This window comes from Mesocricetus auratus, unplaced genomic scaffold (genome assembly GCF_017639785.1).
Source record: "Mesocricetus auratus isolate SY011 unplaced genomic scaffold, BCM_Maur_2.0 Super-Scaffold_4256, whole genome shotgun sequence".
NCBI classification, from domain to species: domain Eukaryota; kingdom Metazoa; phylum Chordata; class Mammalia; order Rodentia; family Cricetidae; genus Mesocricetus; species Mesocricetus auratus.
Window position 1 is genome coordinate 132,333,461 of NW_024429182.1, and position 26,041 is coordinate 132,359,501.

The 26,041-nt window shown below is 42.7% G+C and overlaps 1 protein-coding gene across 2 annotated transcripts in view; it reads right to left on the minus strand.

Annotated features, from left to right (window-relative positions):
* Nucleotides 1-237: 237 nt before the first annotated feature.
* Nucleotides 238-26,041, minus strand: part of Mtmr10 (myotubularin related protein 10) — a 53,171-nt gene continuing 27,367 nt past the window's right edge. For both annotated transcript variants that reach the window (XM_005084405.4, XM_040730876.1), the window contains 10 exons: nucleotides 25,361-25,541; nucleotides 21,813-21,900; nucleotides 21,642-21,730; nucleotides 20,293-20,423; nucleotides 19,153-19,222; nucleotides 18,235-18,305; nucleotides 14,496-14,665; nucleotides 7,500-7,670; nucleotides 3,762-3,944; nucleotides 238-3,221 (listed from right to left, as the gene is read on the minus strand). In XM_005084405.4, the coding sequence (XP_005084462.1) occupies nucleotides 2,628-3,221; nucleotides 3,762-3,944; nucleotides 7,500-7,670; nucleotides 14,496-14,665; nucleotides 18,235-18,305; nucleotides 19,153-19,222; nucleotides 20,293-20,423; nucleotides 21,642-21,730; nucleotides 21,813-21,900; nucleotides 25,361-25,541 (1,748 nt within the window). In that variant the 3' untranslated portion in view covers nucleotides 238-2,627. The remainder of the gene's footprint in view (nucleotides 3,222-3,761; nucleotides 3,945-7,499; nucleotides 7,671-14,495; nucleotides 14,666-18,234; nucleotides 18,306-19,152; nucleotides 19,223-20,292; nucleotides 20,424-21,641; nucleotides 21,731-21,812; nucleotides 21,901-25,360; nucleotides 25,542-26,041) is intronic.

Genomic DNA, 26,041 nt, shown 5'->3' on the forward strand with positions numbered 1-26,041 from the left:
GACTTGGGGAAACAAAACTCCTCAGTGTTAGAGCAGCTAGGGCAGCTCATTGATACCCAGGTGGCCTACTACAGGCAGTTCTGAATTGATGTGAAAGCTGTTTCTCCATCCCATCTTAGAGGGCATTCAAAAATGATGAGAAAAGGATACACAAGTGCAGGTAGGAGCGGAAGCCTCCCATCACCAGTTGCTATGGTCTTATCTTGTGGACTGTTTCATACTGGTGACTACTACGAATGGTTTCAACAGAGATTTTATTTAGCTGTCAGACTCCCTTTACATCCTTTCTGTTGAGCAGTATCTAGTGCTCATCCTGCTTCAGCTCATCAGTTGTATTTAGGCACAAAGGTTTTAGTTTTGTCTCAACACCAAGTTTTAAGTACTTGAGGTTACTGCTACAGCAAGAAGATCTTGTTGAAAATGTGTTGAACAGTTTTCATGTTCTTTCAGTACAAATTAATATGCTTTCCTTAAATAGAGTTAGGCATTTTTGGTTTTAGAATTGGTTCCCATCATAAAACAACAGTAAGACACCCCACCTTTAGGGTTAGCACTAGAATGTCCAGTGTCATCGGCCTTTGCATGGGCACCACCAGCACAGGCTCTGCCCATAGGGCCTTGAAGATGGTGGCATCAAGCTCTTTGGTATGCTGCATGCAGTCATGCTTACCTCTTCTGCCACCACAGTGTCACTTTTGCTAACAGAGGTGTCAAGCAGCTGTACCACAGGCCACACTAGGACTTGTTTTACAAATATTATGCACAGTAAGCTGTGGCACAATAATCATGATATAACAACCACCCAGTGGAAATATAAAAACATTTACAACTGATTTTCATACAAAAATATGCAATTTCCATCATAAAGTAATGTTAATAGTACCTGACCTTTTTTGTAAGTTAATAAAGTTCTTAAAGGAGTTGAAGTAAATTTAAGTGTTGAAAATTACAAAGAAATAAATTCTCGACCCCCAAATAAATTTAGAACAATTTATAGAAGTAGAATAGCAGCTTAATGAAAATAGGAGAATTACTATCAGGTTCCAGTGGGGGCTTGGTCATGTCTCAGGGCCCAGGGCTGCTGTGCAGCCAGGGACTAGAGCTTCCTCACTGTTGATATCTATTTGTATAAGTTGACAAGAGCCCTTTTATAGAAAAAGGTGACAGATGGGTGGAAATGTTAGGTTAGCCATGAGATCTGAACTTCTTAGGAGTCCTTTAAGAACATCTGCTCTGTTAAATGCAAAGACATCATTAAACAGTTTGAAAAGGTAAAAAAGTAGAAATGGCACATATACAGGTCAAACTATTTGGAGAAATTCTGTTTTAGGAGAAGAAATCAACTAAATCAGCACTTTACTATAAAGTATTTTGAAACCCAAGGTGGTGATTTAAGACACTGCCATTGTCCCCTAGAAAATATCCACCTTTAAATGGGGAAAAGAAGTTCTCCCCACATCAACACTGGGAGCTTCACAACTTGCCCTTATAAAGCTGACCAGGTTCTTAGTGTGATTTGGAACAAGAGCTTCAGATGAGCTTCTCAGCCTCTTGGCATTGCCCCCAAACTAGAGGGGCGCATTTCTGTGAATTAAAATGGCAATAATTGGGGGAGTCCTCTTCTCTAGTCTGTGCATGTGTCCATGTCATGAACCCCACCCGTTATTTCTAAGGAGGAGTGCTGGCCTATGTCAGCGTGCCAGCTGATGTGATCACAGGAGGCCAGAGCACTCCCAGAAGCCCCTGGTCAGAGTGTGGCATGTTCCTGTTCATGACTGGGCACCCTCAGCCACAGCTGGAGCTGTGCATCTGATGCCTAGAGAGCCTCTCAGGGTTGCACCCCATAGACTGCAGGGTGAATTCCTGAGGGACAAACTTGTGGCTCTGGAGATTACTGGCTATTTGGTGAAGCTTGTTGGCAAGAAGCTATGCCCAATATGCAGTGGAGTCTGAATGCCCTAACTCTCTTATTCTTCTAGATACTTGGTTATTCTTAAATGTCAAAGGCACTTCTAGGTCTAATTAGCTACAATGAATGCTTTAAAGTTACAGTACATTTTTAAAAGTTAGTGTATGGAATTAATGTGAATCCATGATTTTGAAACACAGTGATCTATGGTCCTAAATGAGGTGAACTAAAATAATGTCTAACCCCAGAACACAAATCCTCATTAGCTAAGTTCAACCAGAGAAAAATATATGGATGCTAACTGAGGTCTGTTGAGAGTTTTATCAGATGATCCTGAAATGCTTTAATTTATGAACTTTCCTATCCACCTTCTTTGGGTTGTAATCTGACTATCAGATAACCTTTAACAGGTAGTAGGAAAATAGATGTTGACAAAATTCACACAGTAGAGAAACCTCACTACTGTGATCACAAGTGTAACAATGGGGAAATATGTCCTGCAAATGACCCAAATGAGCCAGACCCAAAGGGTAGAGGACAAAACCCAACAATCACACTGCCCTTAGGATAACTGAAGGCAGCATGATTACATGAGTTTTAAATATTAGTGCAAGTCTCTTACATATACAATGACCAGTTTTAAGTGCCTAGATTAGCAATTTCAGTTCATAGGGGAAAATGTACAACTTCTTACAATATGTTCAAAAAATACCTTTGTTTAGTCTTCATTTGCTAGTGTCTCAGTAGATAACCATATTTTGGCCCCACTTAAAAATTTGCTTAATGGTGTTCCTAAAATGCTTCGTCTGCACAGATTCCCTACAGGGGAAAATGGAAATGAAGAGGAGAGAAACTCTGGTGTCCCCAAGGTGTCGTGTGGACCTGTGGCTCTGAAGTACATCCTACTCTGGTCCAACTCTGCATAGCAAGCTTCTAGAGGGCCACTCCGATGCTGCCTCAGCATCCTGCCCAGCATGTCCACCTCATCAGCCAGGAGAGAAAGCTTGTGGAAGGCCATGATGGAGCCCCCAAGATTGATCTGTGCCTCAGGGACCCAGCGGAAGTAGCACAATTTCCACAGTTTGATGTGTGTTCCAGAGAGACGTGGCAGGATAATGCCGTGGAGGTTGGCTGGTCTGGAAAACCACTCTTTAAAATACTGTTCCACTCCACTGTTGTGGCTGTCGGGGTGCTGCAGTGGGTCTGGTTTCAGTTTCAGTGTTAGTGAGTTTCTTCTCGGGAGCAGCTGGTCACTGATGACTCCATTCTTCAGGCATGATGGCGTTCCTCTCAGTGTGGAGCTGTAGCTTTTCTGCACACAAGACAGATCCTGGCATTAATCTACTGGAGCTCCCACTTTTCAAAAGGACAAGTGGTGCAGTGTAACCAGCTAGGATTAACAGATGTCAGGAGGGCTTCAGCCTTGGAGGACATGGTCCTTCTTTCCCTTGTGGGGCTTATGCTGGTCTCCTCTGGAACTTTGGATTGGCTCTCCAAGTTTATCACCATGTCAAAAGGAGAGTGGAAGCATTAGTGCATGCTCATATGAGGGTAAGGAAAAAATCTATACTAGCTGATTTCTAGAAAGAATGGACAGGCTAGTGAGAAGTCTGGCTCAGAGCTGTTGTCTGCCATCTCTTATGCCGACTAGGCTTCAAGAGCCTGCCTCAGTCATCAAGAAAATAGTCAAGATATTATTATATCAGTTAAAAAGGGAAGGCCTCTCAAAATCCGTACTAGCTGCCCCCTGGCAAGGTGCCTGTGTCTAACCCTTGAAAAGACACCATGCCTAAGGACATGGCATGGTACCAATGGGGTGTCTACTGCTACTGTGCTGCTATCTGCAGTTTACCTTTGTGCGCTTGAAGGACTTCCTGGAGCCATTCTGCACACAAGGCGTGCTCCTGCCGATGTAGAAGGGGTTGTGGAAAAGGGTCCGGTCCTTTGCTGTGAACTGAAGAGCCCAGTCCCAAACTGAGGGGAATTTCAAGCCCTTTTCATCACCCAACTGAATATTTTTGCTGATAGCAAACTCCTGTAAGGAAAGCACACGTGTGAGAAATACACACCCCCACCTTTTCCTGTGCCTGCAGCCTCAGGAGAGTTCGTCACTAGAGCACTCAGCCCTCATGGGAGCAGCAAATCTACCCTGAAAATGATGACGGGTTTGAGTGAGAGAAGCACACTGCCTGCTTGGCATGTTCCCAGCCTTGGGACCAAGGAGGCTTTGTACTCTGGACAATGAAGGTGCTCACTGAAACTGAAACAAAACATTTACACTAAAACGGTAGTGCAAACCTTAGACTGCTGTTGACATCCCAACTTTAGGCGTGCGTGTGTACATGTGTGGGCATATGGGCGTGAAGTAGACAGACCTGCTCATGAGTCAGTGAAGGGGAAAAGCCCAGGAAGGGTGAGCTCCCAGTAATGGAGGCGCACCACTCATGAGGTGGTAAGACTGCAGGTGCATATCTGGGAAGCCATTTATTTTAGGGACTCAGTAAGTTTTCTATACCTCGAGAGCCTCTGGGTTTCAGTTTTACCTTAGGAAATGTTAAATCTTTGTAGGAAGACAGACTAAATCACACAAGATTTCCTTCTCAAACCAATCAATGTAAAACTGTCTAACACAGAAATAAGTTTCTCTGGAATCCTAGGTTCCCCAAAGCAGTGGTGCTGAGCAATCTTGCTGCTCTGTGTTCTGAGGACTCTCCCCCCATCCCATACTCATTCTCTCCCTAATCAAGCCAGGTCCCTGATCAATCAAGTATCCCTCTAGGAGGCTCCTCACTCCTAGCTAAAATAGCCTGACTAGTGCTCTTTGTCTCTCACACCTGGACACATGCATGTGTCACAGTTGACCAAAGGCACTACTGCTTTTTTGTTTTATATTAAATTCAGGGTTATTTTTCATGACGGGTGTTAGAGGCGCACGCCTTTAATCCCAGCACTTGGGAGACAGAGGCAGGTGGATCTCTGTGAGTTCAAGGCCAGCCTGGTCTACAGTGTGAGTTCCAGGACAGGCTCCAAAGCAATACAGAGAAACCCTGTCTCGAAAAACCAAAAAATTTTTTTTCATTTCTTTTATATACTGACCAGTTTCCCCTCCCTCCTCTCTTCTCATTCCCTACCCCTACCTCCCATCTACTGCCCCTCCCATCTCCATTCAGTAAGGGGCACGCCTTCCATTAGAGTCCACAAAGCACAGCCACATCAAGTTGAGGCAGGAAGAAGCTCTTCCCCTGTATCAAGGCTGGCTGGGTGAGGCAACCCAGCATGGGGAATAGGTTCCCAAAAGCCAGCTCAAGCACCAGGGACAGGTTCTAATCCAACTGCTAGGAACCCCATAAACAGACCAAGCTACACAACTGTCACACACATGCAGAAGGCCTATGTCAGTCCCATGCATGTCAGCCCATTGTCTGTAGGTTTCCAAAGCTCAGGTCAGCTGTCTCTGTGGGTTCCCCTGTCATGACCTTGACCCCTCCTCCCTCTCTTCAGCTGGATTCCCAGAGCTCAGTCCAGTGCTGTGGATCTCTGCATCTGCTTCCATCAACTGGATGAATACTCTCTGATGACAATGAGGGTAGTCACTAATCTAACTACAGAAGGCCAGTTCAGGCACCCTCTCCACTATTGCTAGGAGTCTTAGCTGGGGTCATCCTTGTGGGTTCGTGGTTCACTGGCACCAGGTTTCTCCCTAACCCCAAAATGCCCCCCCATCAAGACAGCTCTTTCATTACTCTCCCCCTCCATCAGGCTTCAACCCGCCCAACCTCATGTTCCCATTACCCCATACCCACGCCCCAGTTTATCCAGGGGATCTCTATTTTCCCTTCCCAGGGAGACCCATCCGTTTCCCTCTTGGGCCCTCCTTGTTACCTAGCCTCTCTGGGACTGTGGATTGTAGTCTGGCTATCCTTTGCTTTATGTCTAATATCCACTTATGTTTGAGTACATAATGATTTTTTTCCTAGTTCCATCCATTTGCCTGCAAATTTCATGATGCCATTTTTTTAAACTGCTGAGTAGTACTCCATTGGAAAGGCACTACTTTTATGTGATGGACCCACTTTGCAGATGTGGAACTGGGTTTTCAAGCCTGTTTCTGAGAGAATCACAGACTAGAATTTTCTAGAACAGAATAGAATGAAGAATTCCTGCTCTGAGGCCTTACTACCTAGACTGGGGCCTCAGAGCTAAAGCTGAGGGTCAGAGTGGAGGGTCCCTCAAGCCTCCAGAAGCTCCCGCTTGGCTTTCTTCCACCATCACTGCAGCATTTCTGAGCTCTTTCCACTGTGGGCTCACATGTGAGGCAAAGCAAGAAGGCTCACACCAGTGGTAGGGAGGGGCTGGTCTCAAGAAGGCTCCATAGTCTTAGTCCTGCGTCTTCTTCCTCCAGCTCTACCAACTGTTATCCCACAGTGTCTGCCGTGTGACATGAGGGACTCTGAGAGTATGCATGGTAACAGTGTCTGCAGAGAACTTCAGTCTACCTTTGTGTCTAAACCTCCTGTTCTACAACTCCTTAAGAAGTTGAAATAGAGCTTTTATCCTACTGGTTTATCAGGAAATAAATGTCTTCAGCTATTGATCACCAACTCAGATGTGCAAGGAGTAACCAGAAGTCCAAGTGAGGCAGCCGGCTCAGTACTATGCAGGAAGCTGAGGCTTAAGATTGCCAGGAAAAGGCCTGACTAAATAACTGACAGACATCATCTCAAAATCAGAAGGAAAAGTAAAAGATGTCAGTGTGGAGGTATTGAGCTAGGACTATAACTCAGTAGCATGTACAAGGCCCTGTGTTTGATGCTCCACCAAAAAAAAAATCCAAAAGTCTATTTAATTTAAGGTGGTTAAAGTAATTGATACCCAGCCAGGTGGTGGTGGCACACGCCTTTAGTCCCAGCACTCGGGAGGCAGAGGCAGGTGGATCTATGTGAGCCTGGTCTATAAGAGCTAGTTCTAGGACAGCCTCCAAAGTCATAGAGAAATCTTGTCTCAAACCCTCCCCCCAAAACCAGAAAGTAATTGATACCCTTAAACATATTTATTATGAACAATTTACAGAGGAAAAGAAAATCTTCATTAATAAAAATAAAATTAGATTCTTCAATGCATTCTGAAATTAGTTTGGAAGGTAAGAGCTTTAAGTCACATATTTTAAACATGCAGTTAACTGTACTTCAGTTATATTTCAAAGTTGTGTAGGGGGCGGCACTGGAGAGTTGACTCAGTGGATAAAGCCCTGGCTGTGCAAGCATGAGGGAGAGAATTTGGAACCCAGAAGCCATGTAAAAGCAGGGCAGGCTGGTGGCAACCTGTGATCCCAAAACTTGGGAGACACAGAGAATTCCTGTGGCAAAGGAGGCTAGCTAGATAACAAGAAGGGGCAGCTCCAGGTTCTGTAAAAGACTTGTTTCAAGAAAACAAGAGTGGAAAGTGACTGAGGAAGACACCAGACATCAACCTCAGGCCTTCGCATTCACATACACCCGCACACACGTGAGGACATGCATACATACACACAAGACACAAAATGCATGTGCCCTTACATACTAATAGTAGCTGCAGCCAGCACATCACTTACCGTGCTCTGCTTCACCCGCTGATGAGGAGAGTTGAACAGGAAGGTGCCAAACAGTGAGATCCGGGTACTGTCACACAGCACTGCTAAGTATGTCTCAGAGAATTCGAAGGCAGCTGGATATTGCTCTAATAGCTGCCATGTGGTATCCAAGAATAGCAAGAATAAAGGAGACTGGCAAATACAGACAGAAAAAGGGATTAGTCAGTGCTGCCCTCTGGCTGTCACACGCATTCCCAGACTTATTATTGATACTAAAGAGGCTATCAAGAAAACACCTAAGCCTCAAACACTTGGCTGAACTAAACTAAGGCCATCTGAACAAATTAAACCTATCTAGACACACATTTAATTAAAAGTGCAGGGAGGCATTGGTGTACACCTTAAATCCCAGCACTTGGGAGGCAGAGGCAGGTGGATCTCTGTGAGTTTGAAGCTAGCCTGGTCTACAGAGGAAGTTCCAGGACAACTAGGGCTACACAGAGAAATCCTGTCTCAAAAAAAAAAAAAAACAAAACAAAAAAGTAACTCTTTTTTTTGCTTAGCAAGGGTGTTAATAGCATACTTTGTGGAGAAGCAAACAACATGTTTAGATATCCTGCAAGTGGTTCTATAGAGCAATACAAAGCGCTCAGCTAAACCTTATAACTTCTGGTTGACCAGCATGTTCACCATTCAGGAAATTCCCCAAGTTTCATAAACCTGCTTGACATCAGCCCAAGGCCATATGGAGTACTCCCTGGGCAGCAGCTGCTGGCAGCTCATTGGCATGCTCTACCACTAATCAAGGGTACTTTCTGAAACAACACTGACAGAGCCAGCCTGGCTACCAGGCCCGAGAATATTGCAGGGCCTTCTGCATCTCAACAGGGAACCCAGGAGCCACACAGATGTGACAAAGATGTTTCTCTCAAAATCTCAGTTCCTAGCTGTTATGACCTATTATCGGGAACTGTGAAACTCCAAAGATAATTTTAGTTAGCTAGGATATGCTTAGCATTTAATTCTATACAATGGGAGGCAGCATAATGGCATTTCCATACATGTATATAAACATATACCTATTACCACCTGTCCTCTTACACTCAAGTCCTTCCTATTCCCTAGTAGTAATTCTCCCTGCTAAGAGAAAATAGGTGATCTTTCTTCCCAAGTCTAGCTTATTTTGCTATTACTATCATGATCTCCAGTGGCACTACAGGTTCTTCTTTTTTACGGCACAGTACTATGTCTCGTATACAGACACCGGATTTTCCTTCCACTCAGTTGCGATGATGGGCACCTAAGCTGACTTCACAATGAACATGGGCAATGCCTTTTGTATGTGACCTCTAACCCTTCTGGTATACATCAAGGAGTGGCATCGATGGATCATAAGGTAGTTCTTATTTTACATTTTTAGAAACCTTGTAAATTTGAATGTAACTGATCTCATAATCTCATAGGGAGTGGCACTATTAGGTGTGGCTTTGTTGGAGTGGGTATGGCCTTGCTGGAGGAAGTGTGTCACTTTGGGGGATGAACTTTGAGGTTTCCTATGCTCAGGATACTTCCCAGTGTCTGAGACTACTTCCTAATGCTTTCTGATCAAGATGAGGCCAGCACCATGTCTGCCTGCACGGCCCCATGCTCCCCACCATGATGATAATGAACTGAACCTCTGAACTGTAAGCTGTCCCCTCAATTAAATGTTCCCTTTATAAGAGTTGCCATGGTCATGGCATCTCTTCACAACAATAGAAACCCTGACTAAGACAGACTGCCATACTGATTCCTGTAAGGGCTTCACTGATTTACATTGCCACCACCACTGTATATGAGTTGCCTCTGCCCCTCATCAACACAGCTCTGTTTGCCTGTGCCTGCACTCCCTGTATGCTTTCCTCTAGTGGCTTCAATATCCCTGTATTATGAGGTCTTTGATTCATTTTGAATTGATTTTTTACAGGCAGAGGAAGGAATCAAGTTCCACTCTTCTAAATGTGGATAATCTGGTTTTCCCAGAAACCATTTACTGAAGACACTGTTTTTCCCTAGTGTATGTTTTTAGGTCACAGCTGCAGTTGTATGGCCTTATCTCTGTTGAATGTTTCTTTCCTATTGGTCTGCATGTCCTTTTGTGCCAGCCGATGCTGAGTTTGTTACCTTTGCTCTACAGTATGACTGTAGAGGTATCATGGTACCACTAGCATTACTTCTATTTTGTTTTTCATTTGTTAGGAATGCTTGTCCTAAAATAGGATCTATTCTGGAGAAAGTTCCATGAGCTGCTGAGAAAAATGTGTATTCTGCAGCTGAAGGTAGAATACCCTGCTGATGTCCATTAAATCCATTTGCTCTGTGATTCAGTTTAATTGTGCTGGGTTTGTTTTTATTCTCCTGAATGACCTATGAATTCAGGAGAAGGCATGTCAGTTGCTTTTCTCATCACTGAACTCAAACGCCTGACAAGAAAGAGCATCTGTGGAAAGAGGAAAGGTTTGTGTTGGCTCACAGTTGAAGGAGTCTAGCCCACAGTGGGAAAAGCATAGTAGCAGACAAGCATGACAGCTGAGGAAGCTGCTAGCTCACATGTATGTGGATCGGGATGCAGGGAACAGATAGGAAACAGTGACTGGCTATGACTCACAAGGCCTAACACTAGCAAGTCACTTCCTATAGTGAGGCTCCACCCAAACATCCCAAACCCTCCCCAAACAGCTATATAGCTGGACCAAGTGTCCAAACACATAAACCGATGGGTAACATTCACATTCAAACACAACACTCTGCCATGGTGTCCATAGGCTCATGGCCAGCTCAGTGCAAAATGCACTAAGTCTCTCCTTAAGTCCCTGTCCCCTTGCCTCACAGCTTTAACCTCATTCAGAAGTTGAAAGCCCAGTCTCTTCTGAGACTCCAGTAAACTTCTACTGGTGATCCCCTATGAAATTAAAGAATAAGTTACCTCCAGCACAGACTGGTATAAACATTCCCACTCAAAAAGCAAAGCAAACAAAAAACAGCACCAAAGTAAGGTTGAAAACCAGCAGGGGAAAGTGGCTCTAACCCTGGCACTTGGGGTTTGTGATGGGTCGTGTGTGCTCATGGGAGTTTATAGCCATTCCTCTAACTCTGGTGCCTCTGACACGCATGGCCTCTCCTTTGGGTCAGTTCCACACAGTGTCTGCAGCTTGTCGGCATCTCCAGTATCTTGGGGTCCCCACTCAACTTAGGGTTCACCTTCACAGCTTCAGGCATAGTAACACCTGGGTGTCCCCATAGGAAGTGGTTTTTAATAAAAACCAATGGTTTTATCAAAAATTGGTGCAAACCTCCATGTGACAGCCCACCCACCCCACTCTTGCATTTTGCATGCCTGTAACCATGTGGACAATGCAAAGTTCTCTGACAGCTCAAGGTATAGCTTGAATCCCTTGGAGCATAGCTGTAAGTCGGGTATTTTGGTTATACTTTTGAGTTCCTTGCCACTGACCCTAGAAAAGCACTTTCCTGGTTGCCATTTGCAGCAGGGTGCTCTGAAGGACAGAGGTCCTTCGAAATGAATTTGCATTTGCCCCTAAAGCACCTTTCTTACTGTTTTTAAAGTTCAAGGTTTCCCCTCCATGACACTAATCTTTTTAAGAATCAGGCATTCTGCAGTGACCCTGTCACCAACTTTACTCTGGTTTAAGCTCTTTTCCTCATCAAGCGGCACAGTTTTGTCTACAAGTTTAATCAGATTGACACTCTTTCCCTTGCCAGAAGTACTTTTAATATCATCCTACTCAACTTTCTGCTCTCACTGTAAATCTGGGTAAACAAAGTGAACAATAACCATTCTGCTGTCATGAAATTTCCTCTGCTAAACCAGTTAGCCCATTATTTTGAGTTCTGCCTCATTCAAGTTGTCAGGACCTGAGTATAGCACAGTTAGCCTGTCTGACAGACTATTACATGAATGACTTCTAGTCCTTGTTCCCTTTTGGAGCCCTGTAAGCGTGGTCTGCACTCTCCATGTTTCTACACTTCTCTTGTCTTTCCCACTCACACTAGAATGGCCCATTAAGCTGTGTTAGGGATTTCTAGGGTTATGTTATATTAAACCTCCAAACTCTTCAAAGTTCCTTCAGAACACCAGTTCCAAAGACCTAGAAATAGTCAGGCCTAGAAATAGCCAGCAATGCCTCCATTAGTGCTACCAAATTTCTGTTACTTAGTTTTCTCATTGCTGTGACCAAATACATGATGGGAAGCAACCCACAGGAGATTTTTTTTGGTTGGCAGTTTCAGGGATAAACTCATTATGGTGGGGAAGATGGCACAGTGTGGATGGATCTTTGGTAGCAGAAACTTAGCAGTGGTTTGTCCCATGGACCAGGAAGTGGGGCCAAGAGGTAGGCTCAGGTTATAAACCTCAAGGCCTACCCTAGCAAGGATTCACCTCCTAAAGGTTCCATAGAAACCATCCAGGGACCAAGTGTTACACACGCAACCCTACAAGGTATATTGATGCCATCCATGATTGTTGTATTGGGATGAGGTTTTATGTTCAGTAATGTTTCCAGCATCTGATGCATGTATGTTTATAATTGTTAGGTGATTTGATGAATGGAAGTCTGCTTTGTTGGATGTGAATATAGCTTCTTGAAATAAATATCTTTTACTATCCTTCCACTTTCAGACTATATTTTATCTTTGCCAGTGAGGTATGTATATCACAGGCAGCAAATACTTAGTTGGGTCTTGTTTTTTTTTTGGGGGGAGGGGGGGCTTGTTTTTTAATCCAACACTTTTGACATTTTGTTCCTGTCAACTAGAGACTTATAATCATTAAGGTTTAGAGTTGCTATTCAAAACTATGAACCAACTCCTGTCACCTGTTGTAATTCTTAATTCATTCTCCATCTTCTTATCAAATCTTCTAGTGAGACTTATGGCTGCATTTTTCCTTCTTCTCTGTGTGTAGGATTCCATTTAGTACTTCCTGCAGGGACCGCTTAATGAATTTTACCTTATGATATTTATTTCCTATGGTCTTTATTTCTCCTTTAATTATGAAGCATAATTTTGCTGGTAACAATAACCTAGGTTAATAGATTGGGGTTTGGTTTTTTTTTTTTTCTTTCAGGGCTTGAAACACATCATTTTACACCTGCCCGGACTTTAGAATTTCTGCTTAGAAATCCACTGCTATTATGATGGGCTAGCTTTTCTATGTGACTTGACATTTCTGTCTTTCAACCTTCAATTGTCTTTCATTTTTCTGTTCATTTAATGATGGCACTAGAGTGATGACTCAGTGATTAAGAGCATTTGTTGTTTGTGCTGGTTCATTTTTCTTAACCTGACAGAAACTAGAGTCACCTGGGAAAAGGGAACATCATTTGAGCAACTACTTCTATTAGACTGGCCTGTGGGAATGTCTGTGGTGCATTTTTTTTACTTAATTATCCATATAGGTGGGCCCAGCCCACTGTAGGCAGTCCCATCCTTAGGCAGGTGGTCCTGGGCTGTATAAGAAAGCAAGCTGAGCAGGGAAGTAGTGGTGCACGCCTTTAATCCCAGCACTTGGGAGACAGAGGCAGATAGATTTCTATGAGTTCAAGGCCAGCCTGGACTACAGAGCAGGTTCCAGGATAGCCAAAGTTACATGAGAAACCCTGTCTCAACCACCACCACCCCCCAAAAAAGGAAAGAAAAGAAAGCTGAGCAAACCATGGGAAGCAGGCCAATAAGCAGCATTCCTCCATGGTTTCTGCCTTGACTTCCCTTAGTGATCAACTGTTCTCTGGAAGTGTAAGATGATATAAATCCTTTCCTCCCCAAGTTGCTTTTGGTTATGATGTTTATCACAGAAACAGAGAAGAAAACTGGACACTGCTCTGATATAGGACCCAAGTTTAATTCTCAGCACCAACATTAGGTGGCTTTACAATCACCTATAACTCCAGCTTCAGGAGAGTCTAATATGCCCTCTTCTGGCCACCACAGACTCTGCACTCACACACATGCATACACACACACCCTTTTAAAAGCTGTATTATGATAGCTGGAAGTCTTTTTTTTTTTAAGTCAAAAGTGCTTGAGGTCCTAAAACCTCCTGTATTTGGATGCCCATCTCAAATTTGAGAAATTTTCTGCTATTATTTTATTCAACAGTCTTTGGCTTATACCTCTTTTCATTCTTTTATGTCCATGAGTCCTAAATTGCTTTTTAAAAATTATATCCCCCAATACTGTATGTGCTATTCCTACTTTCTACTTTCCAAAACTTACTTTTTGGATATCCTAATTTATCTACCATGTTTTCACATCCCGATAATCTGTCTTCACTTGATACAATATACTGGCTGTTGCCTTGGTTTTTCCTGTATCTTGTGCTCCTACATTAGGACTGGGCATGGGGTGGATCAGGCTGTTGCCTAAAACACTGACTATGGTGTTCTTTCAGTTGAAATACTCACTATGGTACAGACAAACTAGGTTTTGATTTTCTGACAACTGGACCATGTAACTTGATAACTAAATACCCAATTCATGTGTCTAAAGCCCAGAGATATGTAGACAAACTGCAAGACAGGCTACAGGGAGCAGCTTGAAGGGAGTTGTTCTGGTTCTTTTCTCTCAGATGCTATAGGCCAGGGGGTGAGGAGTTATCTCTGCCTCCATGGTCATCTTTTTATATTAATTTGGATTCCAATCTAGTAGCCTTTAACTAACAAAGCTAGGACATGTTAAATCAATTTTATCCCATGAAATATTTGAAAGGTGCTAATTTGGGTCCTATGAAATGGCTCAGTGGGTAAATACACTTACCACATGAACATGGAGACCCGAATTTCACCCCAACATCTCATAATAGAAGAGAAATGACTTCTGAAAGTTGTCCTCTGACCTGCATCCAGTCTCTCTGTCTCTGTCTCTGTCTCTGTCTCTGTCTCTCTCTCTCTCTCTCTCTCTCTCACACACACACACACTGTTTTAAGAGAAGTCTAGTAAGGCAGTGAGACTGGTTACCTCTTTCTCTGACCTCTTCAAGTGGTTGCATCTGTCTAGGAACTGGTATCCTACCATGACCCACTCCTTCTGTATCAGGCTCTGAAATCCGGTAATTGTCCTGAAATACGGATCCATCATCACTTGAACAAGGGAAGCTACCAGACAACTCAAGTCTCTTCCCTCTTCCTCTGTCAATAAATAGAAAGAAAATGATGACCAAGAGAAATCCTGACTGTAAGTTAGGTAACAACATTATATACTCAAATTGCCTTCAAAATAGTCTATGTAAGAGAATTCCAGCAGCTCTCAACTATGAGATCCATATGAACCAAATGGCATATTAAAGCAAGTCATCAGTGGGTAAAACAAATTACAATATTTTATCCTAATTCATAGCATTACACTGAAGATGGCATTACACACTGAAGCATCACCTTTAGACAGACTTTCACATGTCACTATTTGTAGATGCAGTTCATTGCTCATATTTCTTACATCTTAATAGTTTGTGGTACAACATCTTTCTAGAGTACATTCTACTATTGTTTTGTCAAGGATATTAAATAAAACACAATCTTTCCACAGACAACTTACTTCACATGGCAATGACTCAGAAGTGAACAATGGAATGGATTGTCCCCATCACATGAAAAGGTGGCAAGCATTTCCTTCCCGTCCTTTACAGTCATTTTCCCTTTCTTTTCAGATTTTTGCTTTTTGAGACAAGGTCTCGATGTAACCCATACTGGTCTCAGACTCACAATGAAGCCAAGGGTGGTAATGGTCCTCCTTATCTCTGCATCCCAAGTGCTAATATCACAGTTGTGCATCTTGCCACCCAACCACTGCCCTTTTCAGTGAGTCTAGAATTGCCCCGATATCAAAGTCAGGCAAAATGATAAGAAAACTATTTATGACAGCCTTTGAAATTACAGATGTAATATCATTAATAAAATATTAATATAACAAATTATTATGAAAATCTTTGAATTATTCTCCGGAATGCAGGATTGCTTTAGCATTTAACAATTAATATGTATTAAGCCTTTAATAAAATAAAAGTCAATAACATTGTCTAGAGGCAAACTAGCATCTGACATACTTCTATATTTATTCCTAATAAAAACTCTTAGCAAACTAGGAATTAAAGGGAACCTTATCAGAGGCATCTCTCAAACCCCTACAACTAATACCATCTTTAATGGTAAAAGACTGAATACCGTTCCCCTAAAATTAGGAATGAGACAAGGATGTCTGCTCTCAATACTTCTACAGTACACTGTACAAGAGGCTTAGTCAGAACAATTCAGCAAGAAAAGAAATAAAGGGCAACTGTATCAAAAAGATTAAAAACTGCAGCTGTCAACAATATAATCCCTGTATATTAAAGGTCGAGGATGTAGAATAGATGGCTCAGTTGGTAAATGTTTGCCATGCAAGCACGAGGACCCACAGCACCCACATAAAAAGCTGAGTGGTGTCTATAAGCCCAGTGCCGAGTAGATAGAAAGAGGTGGATCTGGTGCTTACTGGCTAATCTTACTGGCCCAGTCAAATCTATGAGCTCCAGGTTCAATGGAAGACACTATGTCAAAAGATGAGGTGGAGAGTGATTGAAAATGACATCTACTGTTGATCTCTGGCCTCCAAACACATAATAATATCAGTGTAGACTTGCGTAGTCTGGAACCTACTGACGAATGAAAGAAGACCAGAAGACATGGGGAGACACTCACTTCACAGTTGGGCTGATTCCATACAGATGGCCTTGTCCCTACACTGATCTATGGATTCAGAATACTCATATCAACGTTCCAGGAGGCCTTTTTGTTTTGAACCCTAGAAATTACACAGAATTAGAACAATCTCAAAGACCAAGCTGTATAGATCAATGTCTCCATTTTAAAGCTTACTGAGGAACTACAGCACTCAAGAGTCTGTAGCAGTAGCATGAAGCACTGACAGAAGCTCAACGGAATATAATAGTAAAAATAAACTTTTGGCATTTATGAGTAATTTTTCATAAAAGCGCCAAGGCAATTTGATGGTGAAATTAAAGTCTTTTCAACAAATGATGCTGGAGCTATTTAATATCCACATACAAAAGAGATAATTCAACCTCTTACCCCTCCCACACACACACACACACACAGACATACACACACAAATTCATTCAAAATAGATTGAAGACCTAAATCCTAAGAGTTAAAACTATAAAAGTTCTATAAAGCAAAACACAGGGAAATGTCCTTGTGACCTTGAATTAGGCAAACAGTTTTTAAATATGACATAAAAACATGATTCATAAAAAACAGATAAGTTATACTTCAAAGTTTTTAAATTAGTGTTTCAAAAGACAAAAGAATGAACAGACCAGACACAAAAAGAGAAAATACAAATCATGTAGGATTAAAGGAGCTTGTACGTAGAACATATACAGGAGTCTTAGAACTCAACAAAAGGAAGAAATGGGTTAGAGAAATGTAAAGGAAAAGCACAATGAACTACTACCACTTCACCTGTGCCTGAGTGATCATAAGATAGATGACAGCAATGGTAAGGATGGGGATGAATCAGTATCCTCATCTGTGCTGAGAAGGAAAATGTGGTTCATCTGTAACTAGTCTGGCAGAAATGAAGATACTTTAAAGAGACACATGTGTCTCCATCTGACTATCAGACTGTTGAAACAATGGACCCCAAGGAAATGGCAATTTCCCTAAGAATCTTAAGCCAGGAGAAGGAAATGGTGTTATCAAAGAATGAGCTTGCTTTCCAGAAAGAGATGTCACACAGTTTTAACACTTGTCAGTCACCTTATAGGATGAGGCTGAAGCCCAGGCAGGGATGGGTCAGTGCTAGATGGGACCACACCAAGACCAGGACTGCTTATATGTGTACATCCTTGTCCTTCTATTTAATCTGAGTCTCACGTTAGGACCCAGTCAGTGTAAAAGCTGATAAGGTAGTACAAACATCTATAATCCCCCAGCACCCCTGCTGGGAGACAGTCAGAGATTGGAGGGCTCAGAAGTCTGCAGGCCAGCTTAACTACCAATGAACAAGAGGAGCCCTGTCCAAGGTGAAAGGGCCAACACTAGAAGTTGACCTTGGCTCTCCACATGGGTCACATTGCATGTGCCTGACCTCAATCAATCAATCAATCAAACAAACAAAAACCCCCCAAACCTTGGTTCTGTATTTACTAAGTTATCAGTATACTCAATGTGTATCAGACCTCAACTAATGGTTTAAAAACTTTAAAAGTGTTCGTGAAACAGGCTCAGTACTTCCAAAGCCTTTTGTGCACGGAGAAACTGGGGCTCAGTCCCAATAAGATGAGAACACTCACTCACTGTTAAAGAGGAGGGAGGGGAAAAATTTAATTAACTTTTTTTTTTAAAAAGGAGAAAATTATTGGCAATTTCCTCTGAATTCTTGATCACAAATTATATTTCTAGGGTCACAATTTAGTATGAGTCAGTAAGCATTTAAGCTAAAACAGATTTGTCTGAATTAGAAAAATGGCAAGATCTGAGAGGACGCCTTGCTGAAATTAGCATCAAGTATCAGTCTAGTCAGGGATGGGTCCACCTCCCACAAGAGGAAGGGTTTACTAAGGGGGAGAGGCTGCCTTTCTATTCTTCAGCAGTGTCTGCGCCAGCTCATACCACCAGTGTGTCCAGTGGTATGGCAGCGCTGTGACAGAACAGCCACAGTGGACTGCCCTGGGATTCTCAGGAGCTGTGTTAATTACCTTGCAGGACTACAGAGAGATGCTGGCTGTCTAGTATGTACACAAGTTCTGCTGAGTGTTGAAGAAAAGCCCTGAAAAGAAAGAGGAAAACCACTGTTAAATATAAAATTTCTACCATGTATACATGCCTTTGCCTACTGAGACATCCTGTCCAACTGCATAACTATATCTTAAGTGTTTAAAGTCAAGCAAAACTCAGTATCCACTATATACATGTACTTTCAACTTTTATGTTGGCATTTACAGGAATTATTCTTTAGGGAATAATATCAGGGAAATTCATCAACTGTATATTTTTAAAAAAAAGAGGCTGGGGGCTGGAGAGATGGCTCAGTGGTTAAGAGCAGTGGTAGCTCTTCCAGAAGACTGGGGTTCAATTCCCAGCACCTACATGGCAGCTCACAATTGTCTGAAGTTCCAGTTCCAGGGGATCTGACACCCTCACACAGACACGCAGGCTAAACACCAACACACATAAAAGAAAAATAAATAAATCATTAAAAACTTTTTTTAAAGAGGCTGTTTGGGCAGTGGTGGTGCACACCTTCAATCCCAACACTCGGGAAGCAGAGGCAGGCAGATCTCTGTGAGTTTGAAGCCAGCCTGGTCTACAAAGCTTCACAGAGAAACCCTGTCTCAGAAAAAAAAAAAGCAAGAAAAAAATCAAGCTTTAAGAGTCTGGTTTACATGACATTCAAATTTAGTGGATTAGGGGAAGACTGTGGGAGAAGGTGGAACTGTAATAGTACTAATGAGAGCTACAGGTTATAGCAATGTGGACTTTCTGGTTTGGATGCTGCACTCCAGTTAGATAAGAAGTTTCCCTGAGGGATGGTGGGTGAAGGGCACATGGCTCTCTGTGCTATCTTTTACTTCATGTGAGCTTACAATTATTTCAAAATAAAAACTTAAACAAACCTGATGTATTCTAACCACCGAGTACTTTCCAGTGAAGACAGCCATTTCTCTTCAGTTTCTTCAAAAGGCTCTGTAATAGATGTATAGCGCTGTTACGTTCCTGAAGCTTAGTTTTACATCATCAACACAAGAGTTAAGCAATATCCCACACATATTTAACAATTAGCTTTGCGGAGGCAGTACACATTTTCACTTCAGCAAACACTTAGGCAGACACGTTCTGATTCTTGTTTGTTTTTAAGACAGTGTCTTGCCACAAAGTCCCATACTGGACTCAAAACTCTGGGTCCTCTTGCTTTACCCTCTCAAATGCTGGGGTCACAGATATGGATCACTGTACCAAGGTGACATGCTACAGTTCTATAAGAAAGCAGAAGAAACACTTGCCTAGGTCCTGTCTTCTACCTCCTGGCCTTTTCAAGGAAATCCTGGCAAGTGCAGCTAACTATGTCCTGAGAGCTGGTGACTCCTGGCTCCCTAGAAAGCGATGCCTAGACTAGGGCCCACTTTTCAGCATGGCTGCGCCAAGTCCCATCTTTCCCCATTTCTCTTCACCTTCACAGGTGTGTGCACACAGCCCTGGAGTCAAACACTGCCCTGTCCAGGGTGTACACTACCATTCAAGGCACCATTCCTGCTAAGCTCTCTTACCCCAACAATGCCAGCTCATCCATCAGCCACAACCTGACACAAAAAGCAGTTCTCGCCGTGCTCAGGAGACACAGGGTTTCTCTCTAACGGGATCCAATCTACTTTGAAGATGCCTTCATAAGATATCCTGCCCCGAGCAGTGTAACCGTATAGTCTACTTAGATTAGAACTTGAAGGTTACACATGCAACACATGCTGAGCTGATCCACTAATCTTGAAATCTAAGCTTGTGCACTGAAGTCTCAGGAATCTTGCCTGCAGTAAATGTTTCTTTAAGGCAGTCAGTATCTTTCATGATTCGTGGGACATTTAGCAGGTTTGTTTTTTTCTCTTCAAAACCAAGAGGTTTAGACTTCATTTTTCTAGAGGATGGGTCTCTCCTTAGATATATCTACTATATTTTTAGGGAACACCATTTTTCCTGATAGTTCCCTTGTAATTCTTTATGCCCATTCATTATATACATGCACAAGATAAAAATGTCATTACCATTTACACACAGATGCTTAAGTTTTACAAATGCCGCTTGTATTTCTTGGATATTGGGCAAGGTCTTATCCAGATCTGATTTGTAAACGTCACTTCTCTGCGGATGACTTTTAGTTATTGCATTACAAATCCTAATAAAAACAAAATCCTTTATTATCTACTCATCCAGGTCAAGACAAAACATTTACATTCAGAAGTATTTTATACTTCCTGAGCTAATTATACAATGGTGTCACCCTATGGGGCCTAGTGAGGAAGACAGGCAGTAATTGGACCTCCATCACATATAATTCAAATGGAAAACTGAAGAAAACCCAGAGAATACCTAATAGTGAGGCCTGACCTCCATATAAGGTGCTTCAGAAATGAGAGAAGGATGAGGGCCAAGTCAGTGGGTACAGAGTGTTCAGGAGGAACATGAAGAAGGTGACCCAGGAGGGAAGAGCCCTGTTACATGTCTGCCAGGCCAGTCAAGGACAGTGAAAAGGCCTGGTAATTTTCAGGTGGCTGGAGCCAATGAAATGTGACACAGAAAGAGAAAATGACAGCATCGGTAACACCCTAGGGGTGAAGCTAAGGAGACAATGTGGGTTTGTAAGATTTCTGAAAAACTAAGTGTCAAAATCATGAGGGGCTACAGTTGGAGAAAGAAAGGAAAGGAAGGCATCAGGCTGGGGAAGTTTGGTGGCCATATCCTTGAGTTCAGCTTTAGATATAGTTTGAAGGGCCTTGAAGATGTCCTCATGGAAGACGTCAAGCTAGAGATACGATTAATGTGCTGTCTGCTAAAGCCACGACCCTCAGCGGCCTTTCATAGACAAGAACACAGATCAGGAGGAGGAAGGGGACTCAGACCTCAGATGATGTTTAGAAAGACAGGACAGGCTGTGGACCTCACAGGGCTAGCAAGAACAAGGATAGCAGTCGAGGACCCAGGGCATTGAGAACTGTGGTCAACTGTGGGAACCCAGGTCAACTGTGAGCCCACAGCTATGAGTGAACCCGAGAGAAGCTTCCTGCCAGTCATAGGAGGTTACTGCTGACTTTAGCAGGCATTACCAAACTTGTTTGTGCAAACCCATTAAAACCATTTTCTGAACTAGTATGACTTCAAAAACCTAAATAAGACACATGAGATTGAAAGAACTTTGATTTGACCTCAAGTGTCTCAAGTGGAAATCACAGTACTCTGAAAGTATGTTAAAGACAAGTGTTTTATCAAACAAAGATGGATTTAGTATACTCATTCTTTTCAGAATTTTAGTTTATATAGGATGTGTGGCGATACCAACTATCTCCGATTAGCAGCAAGGGGTTGACTGCATTGACCACCATGCTTCCTCCCTTACCTATGGTCAATCTTCCTCTGCTGCAGCGCATCTTTGATGAGGGCCATTCGCACAAGAGCACTGCCGTTAGAGTGGCTCCAGCACCAGAACTAGGAGATAGGCAGAATCCTCACTTAACTGGACAGAAACAGTGGGCATTAGCATCAATGACATCCAACAGAAGTCACTTACTGGCATCCTTCTTCCAACAAAAGAATGGGAAAAGATCTTCAGGTCTTGGTCTGCTAATGAACTTGGAACGACAAAGTATTCTGGAAGGCTAGATGGGAGAGAAAAAGGTAATAGTGAGTCCTATATCACTAAGTTCACTGCTGCTCTATTCACAATAACTCAGCCTCAGCTAGAAAATGCCCCACCAGATTGGTCTGTAGGACATTTTCTTAATTGAAGTTTGACGTGGGAGGACCCATTCACTGTAGGCGGTGCCACTCCTGGGAGGGTAGTCCTGGATGCTATAAGAAAGGCAGACTGAGGGCTGGAGAGATGGCTCAGTGGTTAAGAGCACTGGCTGCTCTTCCAAAGGTTCTGAGTTCAATTCCCCACAATCACATGTTAGCTCACAACCATTTTTAATGAGATCTGGGAGCCTCTTTTGGCATGCAGATATACATGCAGGCAGAACACTGTATAAATAAATAAATGAAAGGAAGGAGGGAGAGAGGGAGGGAGGAAGGAAAAAGGGAGAGAGGGAGGGAGGGAGGAAGGAAGGGAAGAGCAGACTGAGCAAACTCGCATGAGGAGTAAGCCAGCAAGCATCTGCCTCCAGCTTCCCGCCCTGCTTGAGCTCTTGCCCTGACTTTCTTCCATGATGAACGGTGATGTGGAAGTGTAGGCAAAATAAACCCTTTCTTCCCAAGTTGCTTATGGTCATGTGTTTATCACAGCAGTAGTAACATTAATTAGATGCTGCTCATCAGCCGATGACTAGATAATTAAAATGTGGTCCATATACACAGTTGAATTTCAGTCAGCAGTAAGGAAAATGAAATCATGACATTTACATAAAAACGATGGAGTTGGAAATCATTCTGTTCAATGACACAAGCCAGACTTAAAAAGACAAATATTACATTTTCTTTCATATGTTGAACCTAGATTTAAATTTAGGAGGGGTGTGTATATTTGTGAAGGTCATAAAACTAGAAAACCATGAGAGGGGAGGAAAGATTTTATGGGGGTGGGGAAGAGGGAAGAGGTACTGGCACACATCTGCCATGAAAGCAGGATGGTACTTGTGGGAGGAGACCAACGAGGGCGCAGAAGGAACAGGAGAGGAATGTGGGAGCTGGGGATAAATCAAAGCAAAATATATTGGCACATATGCAAGAAAATAACATTATGAAACCCATTATTTTTAAATTAAGAACTTAATTTCAAAAAGGAGCTGGAAGATGACGCAGTTGGTAACCCTTCCACCACTGAAGCATGAGGACCTGAGTTTGTCCCCGGAACCCATGTATAAAGCTGGCATGGTGGCACCTGCTTCCATTCCCCAGGATGGGGAGGCAGAGGAAAGTAGATTCCTGGAGCTCACTGGCCAGCCAGCCTAGCCTAAGTCACTAACATATTCTATCTTGAAATAAAATGGTACACAAAGCCTAGGGAATGGTACCTGCAGCTGTTCTCTGGTCCCCACATGGACACATATACCCCACCACCACAACTGATTTTTAACAAAGGAAGAAAAGTCCCATACTTAAAACACAATGATGTGCTCTATGGACCCCATAAATGTGTGATTTATCTCCTCTTAATGTACACCCCACTTAGTTGAATGGCATCATGGGAGGCACTGATAATCCTATCCATCTCAGTGTATATGTATGATGTGGTCAATTCTCATAAAATTCAAATTTTAACATGAGAAAAATACAGAACGATTTATAGTATTTTCTAAAATGACTATTACCCTCTAGGAAGCATCTTTACTTACGCATCCATGCCTTGATAGGCCGTGGGAAAGAAGATGGCAAGCAAAAACAACCAAAGCCTATGTGGCGGTTTGAGTAAGAATGCCCCCCTATTATAAGCTCATATATGTGAATGTTCAGGCATCAGGGCGTGGTACTATTTGAGAAAGATTAGGAGGTATGGCTTTGTTGTAGGAAGTGTGCCACTGGGGTGGGCTCTGAGGCTTCAAAAAGCCCACACTAGGGCTAGTGTGCTCTGTCTGCCTACAGATCAGGATGTAGCTCTCAACTATTGCCCTGGTGCCTGTCTGCCATGCTCCCCACCATGGGGACTAAGCCTGGGTAGGCCAGCTCCCAGTTACATGCTTTCTCTTATAAGAGTTGCCTTGGTCATGATGTCTCTTCACAGCAATAGCACAGTGCGTAAGACAGCCTGTGAATCTACAAAGATGCTCACAGTCCTCCTTGTCTTCCTCCTCTACCCTCTTTACCCAGACACAGTTACTGGTGGGGAAGCCCACTGCTCTTTAAAACATCCTCTTTTCTTTCCTCCACATAACCTAGTGGGTAGACAGAGGCAGACCTAGCCCTGCTGTGCCATGTGCTTCTCAGGACATACACTGGCAGAAGATGACTGGAAAGGTGAAACCCAAAGGGAAGCAGAAGATAAAAACTACATGATCCAAATGCCTCTCCCAGACCTGTACACGGAGAAGTTCCTTGTAGAGGATCAACCAGTGACAACATGATAGCACAATTTTGCCCCTAGGAAAGTTGATTATAAACAAGCCAATGGAGACTACAATGGTCTCAGAACATTCTCAAAACTTCACCAATACTAAATTATGCTAAACAAAGAAACAAAAATTCATGGTCACTTTTAAAGAATTCTAGGGCACCAGATCACTAGTCTAAAAACTGCTAAGTAAAAGAAATATTTTATGTATATTTATGCATACATATTTTATTTGTTTAAATATGAACTATATATATAGTTCATGGTACTCAGAGCTGATGGGGAAAAGGATTCTAGAAAGATGGCAGTGTTAGGATATAACGAAGAACAACCATTAATAAAATAGCAGATACAGGTAGCCATCTTCTCACTCTGTAAACACTATTCTGGGACACTGAAAGTATGATATAAAACATGGAACTTTACACTAGACAGAATAAGGAGACAGCCTTCAGGCCTGTCAAACGCTCAGCACTGTAAGTGCTCACACAGATACAGTGACTAGCCAGAGATTCAGAAAGTACACGCATGGCAAGCAAGCCAGAGACTAGATGGGATGCACAGGGGACAGAGCACCTCCTGATGAAGTATTCTTACAAAAACACTGAGTCTGAATCCAGTTACTCCTCAGGATGCAGAAGAGCGTGTTAAAGGACAGCACAGAGATAAACCAGCAATGTGGGCAGCTCCACAGAACAACTTGGTCTTGTCTGTAAATGTGTAAGTATAACAGAGGTAGGATGAGAACACTGTACATTAAAAGGCCTATGGGACACACCACTCAAATTCAAGGAAAAGCATTCTTGAATTTTAAAACAACTTTAAAAGACAGTTATAAGAAAACTGTAAACAGACACTCACTAGATTACCAATGATAATAAAAAAAATGAGTGCCAACATCTTTCAAATGTTTATATCACAAAGTCCTTAACTTCAAAACAAAATACCCTTTAAACCTTACTTAAAACAGGTATTAACCATAACTGGCAAGCTTATCAATGGCAACAGAGTTGGATTATTCTTTTCCAGGTGTGCGTGTGTGTACATTTGTTAAAAGTTAAAATTAGACTTACCAAGTTGATATCATGTAACCCTCATTGATAGAACAAACTCTCCACCCAGAAGCGCCTGTCCTCTTGATCTCTCTGTCCCAGTCTGAGTAAGTTTCAAACAGTGGTGTCCTCTGGCTGCTGCCACTGCCAGCTCCACTCCACACTCCTCCACCTCCTGGGGATACTCCATTAACTTTGTTGGCTGCGGGGAAAGCAATATTAATTTTGGTGAACTATCCCTTCTAAGGCAGCATTTGCTTGCTCTATCCTCTGTCACAAGCATACCTGAGATGTGACCTCCTGCGGTATCTGTCTAAAAACCTTTGCATCACAATTCCCATGGTCCTTGCCCGCTCCTTCCTGCTGTACAGACGCCTTTTCCTCTCCTGTTCTACTGCTCCCTCTCCTCTGTGCTTGAAGGCGAGTGGACCAACTTGATTTTGAAGACTTTCAAGCTACCCTGCTGGCTGCTAGTGCTACTGTGACACACACACACACACACACACACACAGTTCTTTTTTCCACTAGGCCCATCCTCATATAATGAACAATGTCTGTTGCCCATATTTTGTCTTCATTTACTGTCCTTATTTTTTCAGTTACCTTCCATTTTGAAACTACTTCTGAGCCTCAATTATCATCTCACTGCTGCAAACTGAGGGGTAAAAAATCTGTCATCTGCTTACTTTATTCACACTGGGA